Here is a 14147-nt window from a genome sequence, read left to right as displayed (position 1 = left end):
TATTAAACACCAGTCTGTAATGTCCTCTGGGACGGGATAATATTGGGGCTGTTACTGTCCGAGCGAGGAAGATGGCTGCTGCGGTTATTTCGGCAGAAGGCGGTCTCCGCAATTTAATCACCAACACGGTCACAACGATGACATTGAATACCTACGTTTTTTCCCCTTTAGCTGTATGGTCACTCTTGCCATGTCAAGGTCATCTTAGCCTTGCTGTACAAAGACCCTTGAATGAAACAAATCTTCATCGCTCAGGAAGTGACCTTCGAGCATGTATTAAAAGGAGGATAACCATTAGAGATTCCATTAAACCTGCTTCCATGTCATCGAGAAACACATCGTTAGCCTGAGTCAATAGGGAGAACAGCAGCCTAAGCTGAAATTGATCATCAGTCAATAAGGTGGGTGATCTGTATGTTAATGGGAGACTAATACTGTTAGCATGTAAATAACAGCACAGTGTTTAGAGGGTCTGCACAAGGAGACAATGACCCTCTAAGCTATTGGCAGCTCAGCTGCCTCACTATCACGGATAGATGGGTGGACGGATAGATGGGTGGACGGATAGGCGGACAGATAGATGGGTCAGTGGGTGAGCCGATGTGTGTGGTGGAGCAGCAGTGGGGAGCGTGTCTGGTCACTGGAAGCACATGCACCCATGAACTGGACAGACACAATGGTGGCAGAGGTTGTTAATGCGTGAGGCTTCACAGTGCTGCTTGCCTGTGTCTGTGGCAGTCCCCAGCGTTGCACCGGCACAGGCAACTGGCCCACATGACAAAACAGCAGCTTCTTTTTGGCCTTCTGTTTATTTCCTGTGTTTGACTTTATGTTCCTTTTACTCTGACATGCCGCTTGTTTTCAGTTTTCAGTTCACAGTTTTTAGAGAGCTCTGAGCTCTGGCGCTCTGCTGTGTGTGTGTGTGTGGACTGGTGCTTTGTCTCATGTTGTCTGTGTTGCTGTGTGTCTGTGTGTGGACTGGTGCCTTGTCTCATGTTGTCTATGTTGCTGTGTGTGTGGACTGGTGCTTTGTCTCTTGCTGTGTGTGTTGCTGTGTGTGTTGCTGTGTGTGTTGCTGTGTGTGTTGCTGTGTTGCATGGCTGCAGGGGAGCAGCTGTATGGGCCACTGCTCTGCTGCTAGCCCACCTGTGCTGCACACCTGTGCTGCTTCTCACTGAGCTCACCTCTACTCCTTGTTTGCAGCGTTCTGCTTTTCTGTTGCGTCAGCTAACGGCACTCTCATGGACTCCCCCACCAAGCACTCGCTTCTGAGCCTCTCTCTTCTCCTTCACTCTCTCTTCTGTTCTTTCCATGGTCTCCTTGTCTCCCTTTCCTCTTTTCCCTCCTCTTTTCTCCTCATCTTCTTGCTCTCTCATGTTCTCTCTTTTCTCCAGTCTTTTGTCTTCCCTTCCCCTCCCTTCCTGTCTCTCAGCCCTCTGCCTGCTCCATCCTCTCCTCTCCGGGCGGATCTCCACCCCTCCTCTGCTCATTTCCTCTGCTCTTGTTTGACCCTCGTGTTTTGCCCTGTTGATCTGCTTGCTGGAGTTTGTCAACAATGTACTGGGAAAAAAAAAAAACAACAACAGAGTGAATGAATTAGTGATCAATTCAGCGAGAGAACCCGGGTGCCTAAGTGAGTGAGAGAGAGAGAGAGAATGAGTGAAATAAAAATAAATGAGTGGGTGAGAAAGAGAGCGAGCGAGAGAAAAATGAGAGTGTAGGCATAGTGGGTGTGAACCCTTTAATTGATTGTTAGTGGTTTACACGTCCTTTTTAGGGACTTCCTTGCTTTATTGAGGCTTAAAACAGCGCAGAGTCAAATGCTTCCTGACGGCTCAGATTGGATCTGGTTCCATGCTGTTTGTGAAGCTGAGTGGCAACACTGCAGTCACACACTGGAGCATAAGGACAACAGTATGTGCAACATGGTGAATTTGATTGCAGTACTGTATTTGTCAAGGGTGGATGGTTTGGCCATTGCTACATCCCCAGACATTAAGAGCGAGTGTGTATATTGTAGGCCTGTGTATGTGTCTACTTGCGTGCATGTGTCTAATTGCATGCACATACTGTATGCGTGCGATGCTGTGACTGAGACAGAGGGAAAGAGAGGGACATGTGCATGCATGTGCGTGTGCTGCTGGGCCTGATTCCTTATTTTTCTTTTTTTGCAGTACATTGGGGGCTTGTGTTCTTCTTGTGTTGTGTCTCTGCTCCATCTCTCAGTGTGAGATTGCACCTCTCTAACCCTCCCCCCTGCTCATTCCACCTCCCATCACCATCTGCTGCCATTGTGACAAGCCTCCTTCTCCTCCTCCAGACCCTTTCATCTTCACAGATGGAACATTCCAAGGCTGTACCTTTACTGTGTGTAGTGCAAGCGAATTACTAACCATACTTTATGGAGCATCCTCTCTAGCCCCTCTCCTCCCTGGAATGGAGGCCATATCTCTAACCCCCTCTCCAGCGCTCGCGCGTGTCTCAGAACTGAATTGTGTTACCCCCACCCCCCCATACCCCCAACCCTGGCCCTTCCTTTCCAGCCTGTACACATCTGTGTTTGTGTCTCTTATTTATAGGTTCAATTACAAAAGAAATGTGAAGAAAGAGAGAGAGAGAGAGCAGCCAAAAGAGGGAGAGATGGGCAGGGGTGGACGTTATCCCACCTCTCCCTCCCTCGCTCTTAACACGCTAGCTCTCTCTTTCTCTTCATTTCTTTCTCTCGCTCTCTCTCTCTCTCTCACTCTCTCTCTCTCTCACTCGCTCTGTCTCTCCATCTCTCTGGTCTGCTGGGTCTGCATTGTTCTGTGCTCCATCCTGGCTGAGGATTCATGGGTAACTCAGGGCTGTGTGGCTGACAGTAAGTGCAGGTGCCTGAGGAAACCCAGTGAGGCCGGTGCTTTATGGGCCGCCAGCATACAGTATGGGGGAGTTACAAACGGAGATTTGAGCTCCTGTCCTGCATGGCTTTGATGTAAAACTGGTCACAGGGAGCATTTAGCAGAGAGTCCTATTAGATAGCCGCTCCTACAGGGTCAGCCGCGCCACTCGGAGGGGTGGCACAGGCTTTGTTCCCCTTAATGTTCTTGGCCATAACTGGAGAGCCCATAGTGAGTTTGATAATGAGATTTTAATTAATGGCTCCGTTACGCTTGCTAATCCATGCAGTTACTTTTGACTTCACGGCAAATTTCATCTCTTTTTTTATAACCTTGTGGGAGTCTTTTAGAAGTCTGGGAGTTGAGCGCCAGCCTGACAGCATCATTGTGGGGTTGTCAAAATGACAGCAAGGTCTGTGGCTGACTCTCTTCAGGGTCTTCTGGTCTGTTAAGCCCGAGTTAAACAGCTGGAAACTGTCCTGTGGATCATCCCGCTATAGTGTTTGTTGCTCCCAGTGCAACAAAAGAGCATTCAGACCTCACCCCCTAACCTTTGCCCTCACTTCACCTCTCAGTGCACATTACGACTGGCTTGCACTGGAACATATGGTGTGTGTGTGTGTGTGTGTTGTTGTTTTTTGTGCCTGGCCATAATGCTGGTGGAGATTGCGCCCAGTGGGCTGGTGAAATGTTTCTGACTGGTTGGAGGATGGAGGATGAGTCGTAGCTGTGTTAGTGCCGTCTCATTGGGCACACACACTCTCTGCCCGCCGTCTGAGGGATGTTGGGGATGGGTGTGAAATGCAAATCCATCTTAAGTGAGAATGAAGCACTCTGTGCCATAACGCCGCGCGCGCAATCCAACCACCCTCATCCACGCTTCTCCCACATTCACATACGTGACCTCAATCACGAGGCTGTGGATGGATCACACTAAATGGTGGAACTGGGACACTTAGTCACGCGCGTGCACACCACACACACACACACACACACACACACACACACACACACACACACACACACACACACACACACACACACACACACACACACAAAAACTTTCCATCTTTCTCTCACACACACACACACACACACACACACACACGCACACGCACACACACCTTCTGTGAGACTGGTCACCAGTTGAAGCACCATCTTTCTGGTGCACACTAAGGGGCAGCGCATCAGAGAATGAGTGCCAAATGTCATGTCATAAACGAATGAAGGCGAGCGTGTGGGTTAAGAGCTGCAGAGCAGAGCCGTTAGTGTGAGCTCCATGAGAAAGCAGAGCAGAGCCGTTAGTGTGAGCTCCATGAGAAAGCAGAGCCGTTAGTGTGAGCTCCATGAGAAAGCAGAGCAGAGCCGTTAGTGTGAGCTCCATGAGAAAGCAGAGCCGTTAGTGTGAGCTCCATGAGAAAGCAGAGCAGAGCCGTTAGTGTGAGCTCCATGAGAAAGCAGAGCAGAGCCGTTAGTGTGAGCTCCATGAGAAATCAGAGCAGAGCCGTTAGTGTGAGTTCCATGAGAAAGCAGAGCCGTTAGTGTGAGCTCCATGAGAAAGCAGAGCAGAGCCGTTAGTGTGAGCTCCATGAGAAAGCAGAGCCGTTAGTGTGAGCTCCATGAGAAAGCAGAGCAGAGCCGTTAGTGTGAGCTCCATGAGAAAGCAGAGCCATTAGTGTGAGCTCCATGAGAAAGCAGAGCCATTAGTGTGAGCTCCATGAGAAAGCAGAGCAGAGCCGTTAGTGTGAGCTCCATGAGAAAGCAGAGCCATTAGTGTGAGCTCCATGAGAAAGCAGAGCCATTAGTGTGAGCTCCATGAGAAAGCAGAGCCATTAGTGTGAGCTCCATGAGAAAAGCTCCTTCATTATTCACCGTCTCATCTCTTTGTCTACCATCTCCCTGGCAGTCTGTACAAGCCCACGCAAATGTGTAGCCCTGATCCTCCCATTATGAACGCTCCAGGAATGCTCTGGAACATTCCACTGGGCTCTTCTCTCTTTGCTTGTCTGTCTAAAAGTCATTCATACAGTAAGCATTGAATGGACTGATGCAGGTATTACACCACTTTGTAATCAAGGCAAGTGAATATGGTTTTATCTAAAATATACTGTATGCACAAAGTTCTTTTATAGCTAAGAGGAACTTGAACCATTGCAGAAAAACACTTTCAGACCCTGCTGAAAAAAACAGCTAGAAACCAGCTTATGCTGGTAGCTCGTTTTAGTTGGTCTTTGCTGGTTTTCTTCCAGCTCTTGCTGGTCTTTGCTGGTGTAGCTGGTTAGGCCACCAGCTGGATATGCTGGCGTGACCATCTGAGGAAGCTGGTCATGCTGGTGTGACCAGCCTGTCTTGTGGGATACAGCTGGTGCAAGATGGTCATTCTGGTGACCAGCCTGTCAAGCTGGTCATGCTGGTTTGCTAGAATGACTAACATAAGCTGGCATGGCCAGTTAAACCAGCACTATAGACCACCAACACCAGCTAAAATGACCAGCTTGAGGTGGTACAACAAGTAAAACCAGCTTAATTACCATCATAAGCTGGGAAAACCAGCTGAAGGTATGTTTTCGCAAGAGTTTTGCTGGTCTAGCAGGTCAACCATCATAGGGTGGTCAAACAAGCGGGTTAACAAGCTGGTCAACCAGCAAACCACTTTTAGCTGGTCAGGCTGTTTTTTTCAGCAGGGGAGAAAGGGGTGTGACCTGTTTCCTCATCAATCTCCTCAGAGAGGCTTTGCACTTGGCTGTTAGTGCTGCACTTCAGAGTGGAAGGCTTTGAGAGCAGAAACACAATGTGATGTATGTGCAGCCCTGTGTGATTATTCACGCACATCAGTCATTATTCTGTTTCTAGTCTTTCCTGCATGTGCACACACTTACTCACTCTCTCACTCTCTCACTCTCTTACACACTTACACACACACACACACACACACAAAAACACACATACCCCCAGACATGTCCCTCTCCGATAACATTTTTATCTTTTTCTTCCATCCTCTTTAAACAATGCCCAGAGCCCTAATGGATGCTGGCAGAGGTTAGCTGCACTTGAAAGGCCTGGCTGGGAAGTAATGAGTGCTTTGAAGTCTCCCGCAGACAAAGCTGCCAGTGTAGCCAGGCACAAACCACAAACTGCCACACACAGATTTGGGGGGGTGTTGCGGGCAAGTGGGAAGGGCTGGCTGGGTGTGTGTGTGTGTGTGTGTGTGTGTGTGTGTGTCCCTTAATGTGTTTTTAGGTCAGGGTTGTATTCCCACTACACTTCCACACAGCATAATAGTGTCTACCTTTACCATCTCAAGGTGAGGATTTCTGTATTTAGGAATTCTACTGTATGTGGATGTGTGTGTGTGTGTTTGCAGTTAAGCGTTCATCTAAAAAGAAGAGATGGTCTGTGTGACAAGTGGAATGATGCTTCATGAAATTCAGATGAACTGCAAAGTTTCTAAGCACAGACAGATAGGGGAACACATTCCACTCATATTCCCTTGGCTGTTTTATAAATGCCATGCAAGGCTACATGTTGCTGCAAACACCACTGGCTAGCCTCGGTCTCAAGAACAGCCAAGGACCCCCAGAGCAATAAAGCTGGTAAAAGAGGGAGAGACGTCTCCTTCTGAGCTTGCTTGTTAAGTAAAGAAGGTCTCCCTGACCTGTGTGCATATGACCGCCAATCCTTCATCTGGAGGTCTAGCTAGTCTTTTTATGGCCGTGCCCTCTTTGAAGTTACAACGTGAAACAATTGACTTTCTACATGAAAGATGAGGGATCTTCAAAGGTCTGCTGGGGCCTTCAAGGCATTTTAGTCTGTCCCTCTGACAGGAAACTCCTATGTGAAGGAAACTACGCCCCTTAAAAAAGGTTCTTTATTATGTGGGAAGAGCTTAAGAACCCTTGTTATCCCTGCATACAGTAGGCAGCACTCAATATGACTCCATGTAGATTCAAGTAGATTGGCTCAAAGTTGAATTCTTCCAAATAGAATATTATATATTATTCAGTCAAAGTTAAGGGTTGTTGTGTTTTGATAGGCCGCAGTCTAGTCAGACTGTGTTTTCACTATTCGTTTCTCATCAGAGTTCCAGCTGAAAGTGGGACGTTTGCCAAGTGTAATTTTTTTTGTTGTCCAAACAAAACATCTCCAAATTTTTCTATCTACTGACATTCAGAAGTTATGTATGGGAATGATATTAAAGTCATTTTAAAAATATATATTTTGTTAAAAAAGCGCTGTTCTATAATTCTTCAGTTATCCAGACAAAGAATACTGATGTAGCTTGTATCTGCACAAACCCAGATGGTACTGTTCTGTTTCATTCTGCGCACTCTGTTTTCATTCTGTAAGCTGCAAATAAGGCCACGTGATGAGAAAAATAAAAAGGATAAAACTATTCTGAAAAGAACAGAAAAAAGTAACAACTCAAAGTCTTCTAAACTATTTGACTGTGAGCCTCTTAAAATCCAGGCTACATACAGCAGAACATTATCTTCTGTTCATTTCTCTCTTCGGCTCAGAAGTCAGAAGGTCTCACTTTCCCTTCACTTAAAGCAGACGAGAAAAAGGCAAAGGAGCATGATACTGAACAGCCCCAGAAAAGGTCAAAAGAAAAGGATTAACTAGGATCACATGGCTAATACTAAATCATGATGTCAGGCTTTTTTCATGCTCTACGCCAGCTGAACTTTTGGTAGGATGGCACCCAGGCTACCGCCTGAAGAATGTAATTCCCCACAGCGTTCAATTTATATCTGACTCAAAACTTTAATCCCTCAACTTTCCATAGTCGGCTGTAATTTCAAAGTAGGAAAAAAAAAGAGAATAAGTTGTATAGAAACCACAATTTGAAATTAGAATGTATGATTCTACCATGGAAAGGGAAAGGAGTGAGCGAGTAAGAGGCACTTTGTGAGAGAAAAAAAACAACTGTACAAGACATCAAATAGTATATCAGGCAGGGAGAAAAGTTTTGCTGAGAAAAATGAGGGCAGAGCAAAAAAACAGGGGAAAGAAAGAAGGGAGCTTTGAGCTGATGTGTGCATCAGCAGAGAAAAAGCAGACGCATGGAACTCCAGCAGATTGGTGCCTTCTGAGGCCTTGCAGAGCAGCCTGTCACCCCAGCAGCATCTCCACTGCAGATAAGACTCTCTCCCCACCGCCTCCTAAAAGCCTGACACTTCCACTGGTGAGACAGACGCTCTTCCCAGAAAAAGAAGTGGGGAGTGGGACGTGGCAGGACTGCACTCAACAGCCGACAGAGAAGGCGGACAGACGCAGCACAGGGCCCAAGTCGTCGTCCTTCCATTAGAAGTCTGTTTTGTCTATGTGAAGCGTGGAGCATTGGTTTCAAGCGCACTAGCCTGCTGTGGAATGAGGGTCTGTGTGGCACAGCTGAGGGTGTCCAGTAGTTTGTCCAGTGGGAGCCATCAGCATAATGTGGTCCCAGAGATGATGAATCCTCTCTGAATGCGGTCAGTGTCCACGTGAGCTCCTCTCTGACCGCTCCGTCCCCTCCACCCTCTCGGTAGCTCTCTCTTCTGCACCAGTGCAATCAATTAGGCAAAGCACTGCATGCTCTTGTAGGTCAGGGTTTATGGTCAGCTCTTTTTCTAATAATAATGGTCCATTTCATATACTGTATATACAATTTTTCTAATATTTAGAAAGCTAGCTCAGACGCAGATTTATCATGATCGTGTACTCTGCTCCCGTTCTCTGCAATGTTCTAATACGAGGCTAAAACAAAATATTCTGCAAACAATAAATTAAATTTTTTTCATCAGATTGATTCTGTTTGGGGTGACTTTCTACATCAAATTCAATGAAATCAGTGTTATTGAAAGGGTAAATTTACTTAGAAGAACAATGTTCTGACAAAAGAAAAGTTGTATCTGAGCAAGAAGGTGCATATTGTGCATATTTATTTAGCAAATGTCATGCATCAGCGAGTTATGCAGAGGTACTTCCCTATTCAGAGGTGTTGCATTTAGTCCCAAGCTGTTCTTGACTAATGTGTCCTTACCCCAGCACTGCTTTTTCCTGTCAACTGATGGCGTAGCAATTTAATCTTTCACCAGAGCATGCGTGTGTGTGTATGTGACTTATTTCTAAATTATGAGAGCTTATATTTTATTTTATTTTATTTTATTTTGTTTATAAAAAATATGTATTTTTATTTATTTATTTTCCCAGCAGATGTTCTTTACTGCTGGTGGATGTCTAAAGGTGTGTTTGTTGTTTTGGCAGGTGTGATCCGTGAGAGCTACCAGAAGGAGCGGGATCAGATGGTGCCGGTGACCCTGCTGGCCATCGCGGTGATCCTGGCCTTCGTGATGGGCGCCGTCTTCTCGGGCCTGGTGGTCTACTGCGTGTGTGACCAGCGGCGGCGCCACTTTGAGACGTCCTCGCGCCACGACAAGGAGCTCCCGCACTCCCGGCGCGGCTCCATGAACAGCGTCACCAAGCTGACGGGGCTCTTCGAGACGGGCGGCAGCTCCAAGGACCCGCGCGCCGCCGAGGCCATCCTCACGCCGCTCATGCACAACGGCCGCCTCACGTCGGCCAACGGCAAGATGCTCATCAAGGCCGACCAGCACCTGGACCTGTCGGCCCTCCCCACGCCGGAGGCCACGCCCATGCAGCCGCGCCGCAAGCCCAGCAGGGGGAGCCGCGAGTGGGAGCGCAACCAGAACCTCATCAACGCCTGCGCCAAGGACCTGGGCGGCCTGGGCTCCCCCACCCTCATCCCCACCGACCTGCCCCTGCGCTCCTCCCCCGGCCACATCTCCAGCGTGGTGGTGCTGCCCCTGCCCCAGCACCAGATGCAGGCCTACCAGCACGAGTACGTGGAGCAGCCCGGCGGCCCAATGGATGAGCAGGGCGCCACGCTGGAGTACAAGACCATGAAGAGCCCGTGCCCAAGCGGCCTGACGCTGGTGGAGGACGGCGAGGGGGGCGTGAGCATGGGCATGCTGCTGCCGCCGCGTGTGCCCCAGCGTGAGGCCTCGCTCAGCGTGCCGCCGCCCTCCGTCCCGCAGATGGGCAAGCGGCTGGAGGTGCACGGGCACGAGCAGCGGCGCGGCTACGCCCTCAAGGCCTCGGCCGCGCTCAAGCGCCACAACACCAACTCCTCCAACTCCTCGCACCTGGCTCGTAACCACAGCTTCTCCCGCGTGGAGACCCCTCCCCCGGCCCCCCAGCGCGTGGACTCCATCCTCATGACCACGCTGTCGCGGGCGGGGGGGTCCTACGGCTCGCTGCCCCGCTGCGGAGCCCGGCTCTTCAAGCCCGACGTGCCGCCCAAGCCCTCCCCGGCCTCCCTCGCCTCCTCCCGAGTCAAATCCCCCAGCAGTGACTCGTACACATAATGGGCGTGGCCGCTCTGCTCGACCTCCTCGCCATCCACGTCCTCTCGTCCCTCCTCCTGCTCGCTCACCCCTGCGACACTCTCTGGAGAAAAAAAAACAGAATCAAAAGCAACAGAGGCAAAACAGGGAACACGCACTCTAACAAAAAAAAAAAACCTATTGACTTTGTACATTGTTGTACAGTAAAAAGCAGCACTTCTCTGAAAGAGAAAGAAAAAAAGATGTCTATATATAAATACAAGTGTGGCATGGCTGGGCAGACTGCGCCGGTGCTCCTGGAGGAGAGACACAACACATGCTACTGAAGAAATCATCAGGAACGCTCTTCATCATGTCATCAAACAGTGGGATTGAAGAGTCGCTCCATGACGTTCACATGGGAATCGAGCCCAGAGCCGACGCGGTGACTGGGCTCTCTGCTCTGTGATCAGTCTGCCAAAAGCACACCAGAGAGGGTGAGTGAGGAGCAGTTGTATATTTGTGAAGGGGCAGAGGCCCAGATTAGCACTTGGGACACAACAAGCAAGTTCTGACTGGAACAACAGCCTTGAGTTTACACCATAAAAAAGAAATGAAGTCTGAACTGTGAAATTCACTTGTCAGTGTTACAGCTACTGGATGCAGCTATCAAGGGTTCATCTTGAGGAAGGTCTCAAATCTTTCTACTGTACTGGTTACTGAATAACACCTGACTGTTAATACTAATAACTGGTTGTATTTATTTTTAATAAGTGCTTTCAAAGAAAGACTTAATCTTTTTAGGCTCAAGAGATCTTTTTTTAATTATTATTTTAATTAATCAAGTGTAAAATTATTTAAAGTCATTAAACTGGAGCCAGTTCAAGTCTTTTCCATTGTTGTTGTCAGAAGACGTCCGCTAACTCTGTTTGGGGCCTTTGCGAAAGTGAACATTAGAGAGCTCTGACCCCTTGCGTATGAGGGTGTATATTTATTTAACTGTGCCAGAGATAGACCAGCCATGGACCTGTTTGCTCAATGTTTGGATGGTCAAACAAATGAATAAATCATAAGAATGGAGAATTTTAAACTCCATCCTTTACTCTCACTTCCTGGATGGCCATCAGTGAAGCGGGTTTATGGCCTGGAGTAGGTTTATGACCTCACTTCCTGTAGAGTTCAGTGACCTCACTTCCAGACGACCACTGGCCCTTTTTGTGTCACAAGGCATCACATTTTGCATGTGAAAGTGCAAAGGAATTTGCTGTCCTCCCCTCCCCTTTCCACCCCCATACACACAAGTGCAGACTCACACACTCCGACAACTAGAACGTGTGGTTGTTTGGACTCATTGCCATGCTGTTGAAAGCACTCAGCTTGTTGAGGACGTTTTTGACATGGATTATTTTATGCCCTCCTGACTACACAAACCTGTTACCAGTGACGTCTGATCGGTCTGTTAAATAGCCTGTTTGTGTTTCACTTCCACATGTAAATTTGTGCCTTACACTCCTTGAGTAGTGATTTTTCTTTGTTTTCTTTTTCTTTTGTATTTTCATTTCTTACTTTTAACTGTTTTCCCTTGTAGATTTTATGATGATTATTCCCTTTGTTTAAAAAAGAAAAAGCAGTGAAAGAATGTAGGTGTTCTTGTTGTAACTCTGGTCCCATTGGAATAACAGTGGTGTGGGGTGGGTGGTTAGAGTGGGTGGGGTAAAGGGGTAGGGGTCTCTCTCTGTGGGTCATCTTTCAGATTGTGCCAATGATGCCCTCCAGTCAGCTCTGCTCTTTTCATTTTGGCCACTCAGACAGTGTCGACACATTTACGTTTTTTTTTTTTTATTTATTTATATTTTTAATGGTGTTTTTTTTTTTTTATGTAGCACAATGTGTTGCTGTTGTTTTTCTTAACCTTCTCATTTCTGCTGTATTCAGAGTTTTGTGTTGTTTTGGAAAAGGCCTTAGCCTTGGAGGTAGGTATGGTCCACCATAATACAGTCACAAGAAACGAGTCCCATTACAATGTATGTCTTTCCTCCCAGCTCTTCTATATATCTCTGACCCATCGTCCACTCTCCCTCGCCCCAGGCCCTCATGTATACCATCAAACCCAATTTCTAGACAGATGAAGACAGGCTGGTTCCTGTGACAGTAAAGCATTGAGATCATATCAAGATGACAATATCAAATCCCCTTTTTAAAAAATATCTTTCTACTGTGTTTGTGGCTTATGTATTTGAACTTAATCGTGTCTCATCCTATAAGTCCTGTCCTGGACCAGTGTTGTGTTGACCACTTCTCTTCACCATTGAAAACCAGCACATTGTTAGTGTTGTTAATTAAAGTACGGTGTTGTAAATTCTCCACGCCATTCTCCAGCCCCCCTACATTCATTTCAAGTCCTTCACTCAGCCTCTGATGAAGCTGATCTCCCTTTGTCACGAGGCATGCATATGTGCAAGTGTTTTGTTCACAGAGAAAGATTAATGTGTATCAAATGTATTGACTCCATTGGCTGCATTACGGATCTTTGATATACTTAGGGGGCGTCTAGTCCTCAGTTAGTCAACTGCAGCGTTTGTGAAGTGAGGGGCAAGCCTGTTTCTGACCTCATTCAGTGATGCGCTTGCTCAGTCCTCAGTCTGTATAGTGCAGCATCTCGTTTTAGATAGAGGCATGTTCATTCCACCATGGGGGATGGTCACTGTAGTCAGATAGTGCAGCGTTTCTGCCTAGTGTCTGGATGACCATTAGTGGACCATAGGTCTCTGTGGTGTGCCTTCTTGTGTCTCAGCCCTTGCTACGCACTGCTAGACTTAGCCCAAGGCTTCATTCAAGAGCAGGCTTAGGACACAAGTTTTAAACTGCTACTCGGGCCACCAGAACATTTCCTATGCTAAAAGCAAAGTAGCGAAAGCTCACAATCATAGGTGTTGTGTGTTGTGAGTTCCTTTCTGTTCAAATGCTGTGTCCAAGCTCAAGTTTCCCACATGCCTGTCTGACTGAAGCATCGTTTTTTGTTCTCAGAACGATTTCTTTGTTCCTCATTTTTTTTTGTAAGATTGTAAGATATTGTTGTCACCAGGTTTTTCTTGCTGTCCACTTCCTTAACATATGATTCACAACTAAATGTATGTTGTAAAGAAATTCTCTTTAATAAATAAAAAGGTGTAATGAAATCATTCAACTCGGTTCTTGTAGATTGTCTCTGTTAGTGTTTTTGTATCCTGCTTGTTTTTGTGTGTGTTGGTGTGTTTAGGGGGTAGTTTGTGAGAGAAAGGATATCTAACAACCATGACAGACAGCTTATCTTGATTGTGTAGTTCAGATTATGTAGAGTCCTGGTTTCTTTGTTCAGGGACTCCTTTCATCGCTCTGATGGCTCATCAAGCTTTTGTAAACAGGCGCTCAGGGGCAATGCTGGTGCTGTGTGTTGGATGGAGTCTCTGCTGTCAGGGTGGATAAACAGTGCAGATAGGCATCGGTCTGGAGCCACAGGCACTGGGCGGCCAAGATTGAAATGCCTCAACAGCTCCTGCCAGCACTCTGGCACGGTGAGTCAGGAGTGGGGAAGTTTTGAGTTTCAGCGCAGCTCGTCCCCCTGCTCAGACGCTCCAGGTGTGTGTCAGTCTGACGGCTCAGCGCAGCTCACCTCACAAGCTCAGGTGACCACAGTGTGTCAGGTGCCCAGGCGTAGCGCCTCTGCGTACAGACAACACTTGATCTGCCCCGTCATCATGCATCAGATCTTTGTTTATGACTCATTTGTGAGTGCGTCCTCAGATCAGATAAATGGCACTCGATTTGAAAGGTTCACACCAAGAAACAAAGACCCTTTTCATTGTGAAAGGAATGTAGTGTGAACCCAAGGTGACCGCTATAATCTCCTCCATCTATTTTACGGCACCTGCGCTAGCACTGTAGCCACAGAGGCTTGTGCCAA

General features: G+C 47.4%; 1 protein-coding gene across 7 annotated transcripts in view; it reads left to right on the top strand.

Annotated features, from left to right (window-relative positions):
- The window catches only part of sema6a (sema domain, transmembrane domain (TM), and cytoplasmic domain, (semaphorin) 6A), a 72790-nt gene extending 59399 nt beyond the window's left edge, over positions 1 to 13391 (top strand). For all 7 annotated transcript variants that reach the window (XM_048243089.1, XM_048243095.1, XM_048243094.1 and 4 more), the window contains one exon: positions 9126 to 13391. In XM_048243089.1, coding sequence (XP_048099046.1) covers positions 9126 to 10246 — 1121 coding nt within the window. In that variant the 3' untranslated portion in view covers positions 10247 to 13391. The remainder of the gene's footprint in view (positions 1 to 9125) is intronic.
- Positions 13392 to 14147: the final 756 nt, after the last annotated feature.

The sequence above is a fragment of the Alosa alosa genome, chromosome 5 (genome assembly GCF_017589495.1).
Source record: "Alosa alosa isolate M-15738 ecotype Scorff River chromosome 5, AALO_Geno_1.1, whole genome shotgun sequence".
In the NCBI taxonomy this organism is placed as follows: domain Eukaryota; kingdom Metazoa; phylum Chordata; class Actinopteri; order Clupeiformes; family Clupeidae; genus Alosa; species Alosa alosa.
This window is presented reverse-complemented; position numbering and strand designations above follow the sequence as displayed.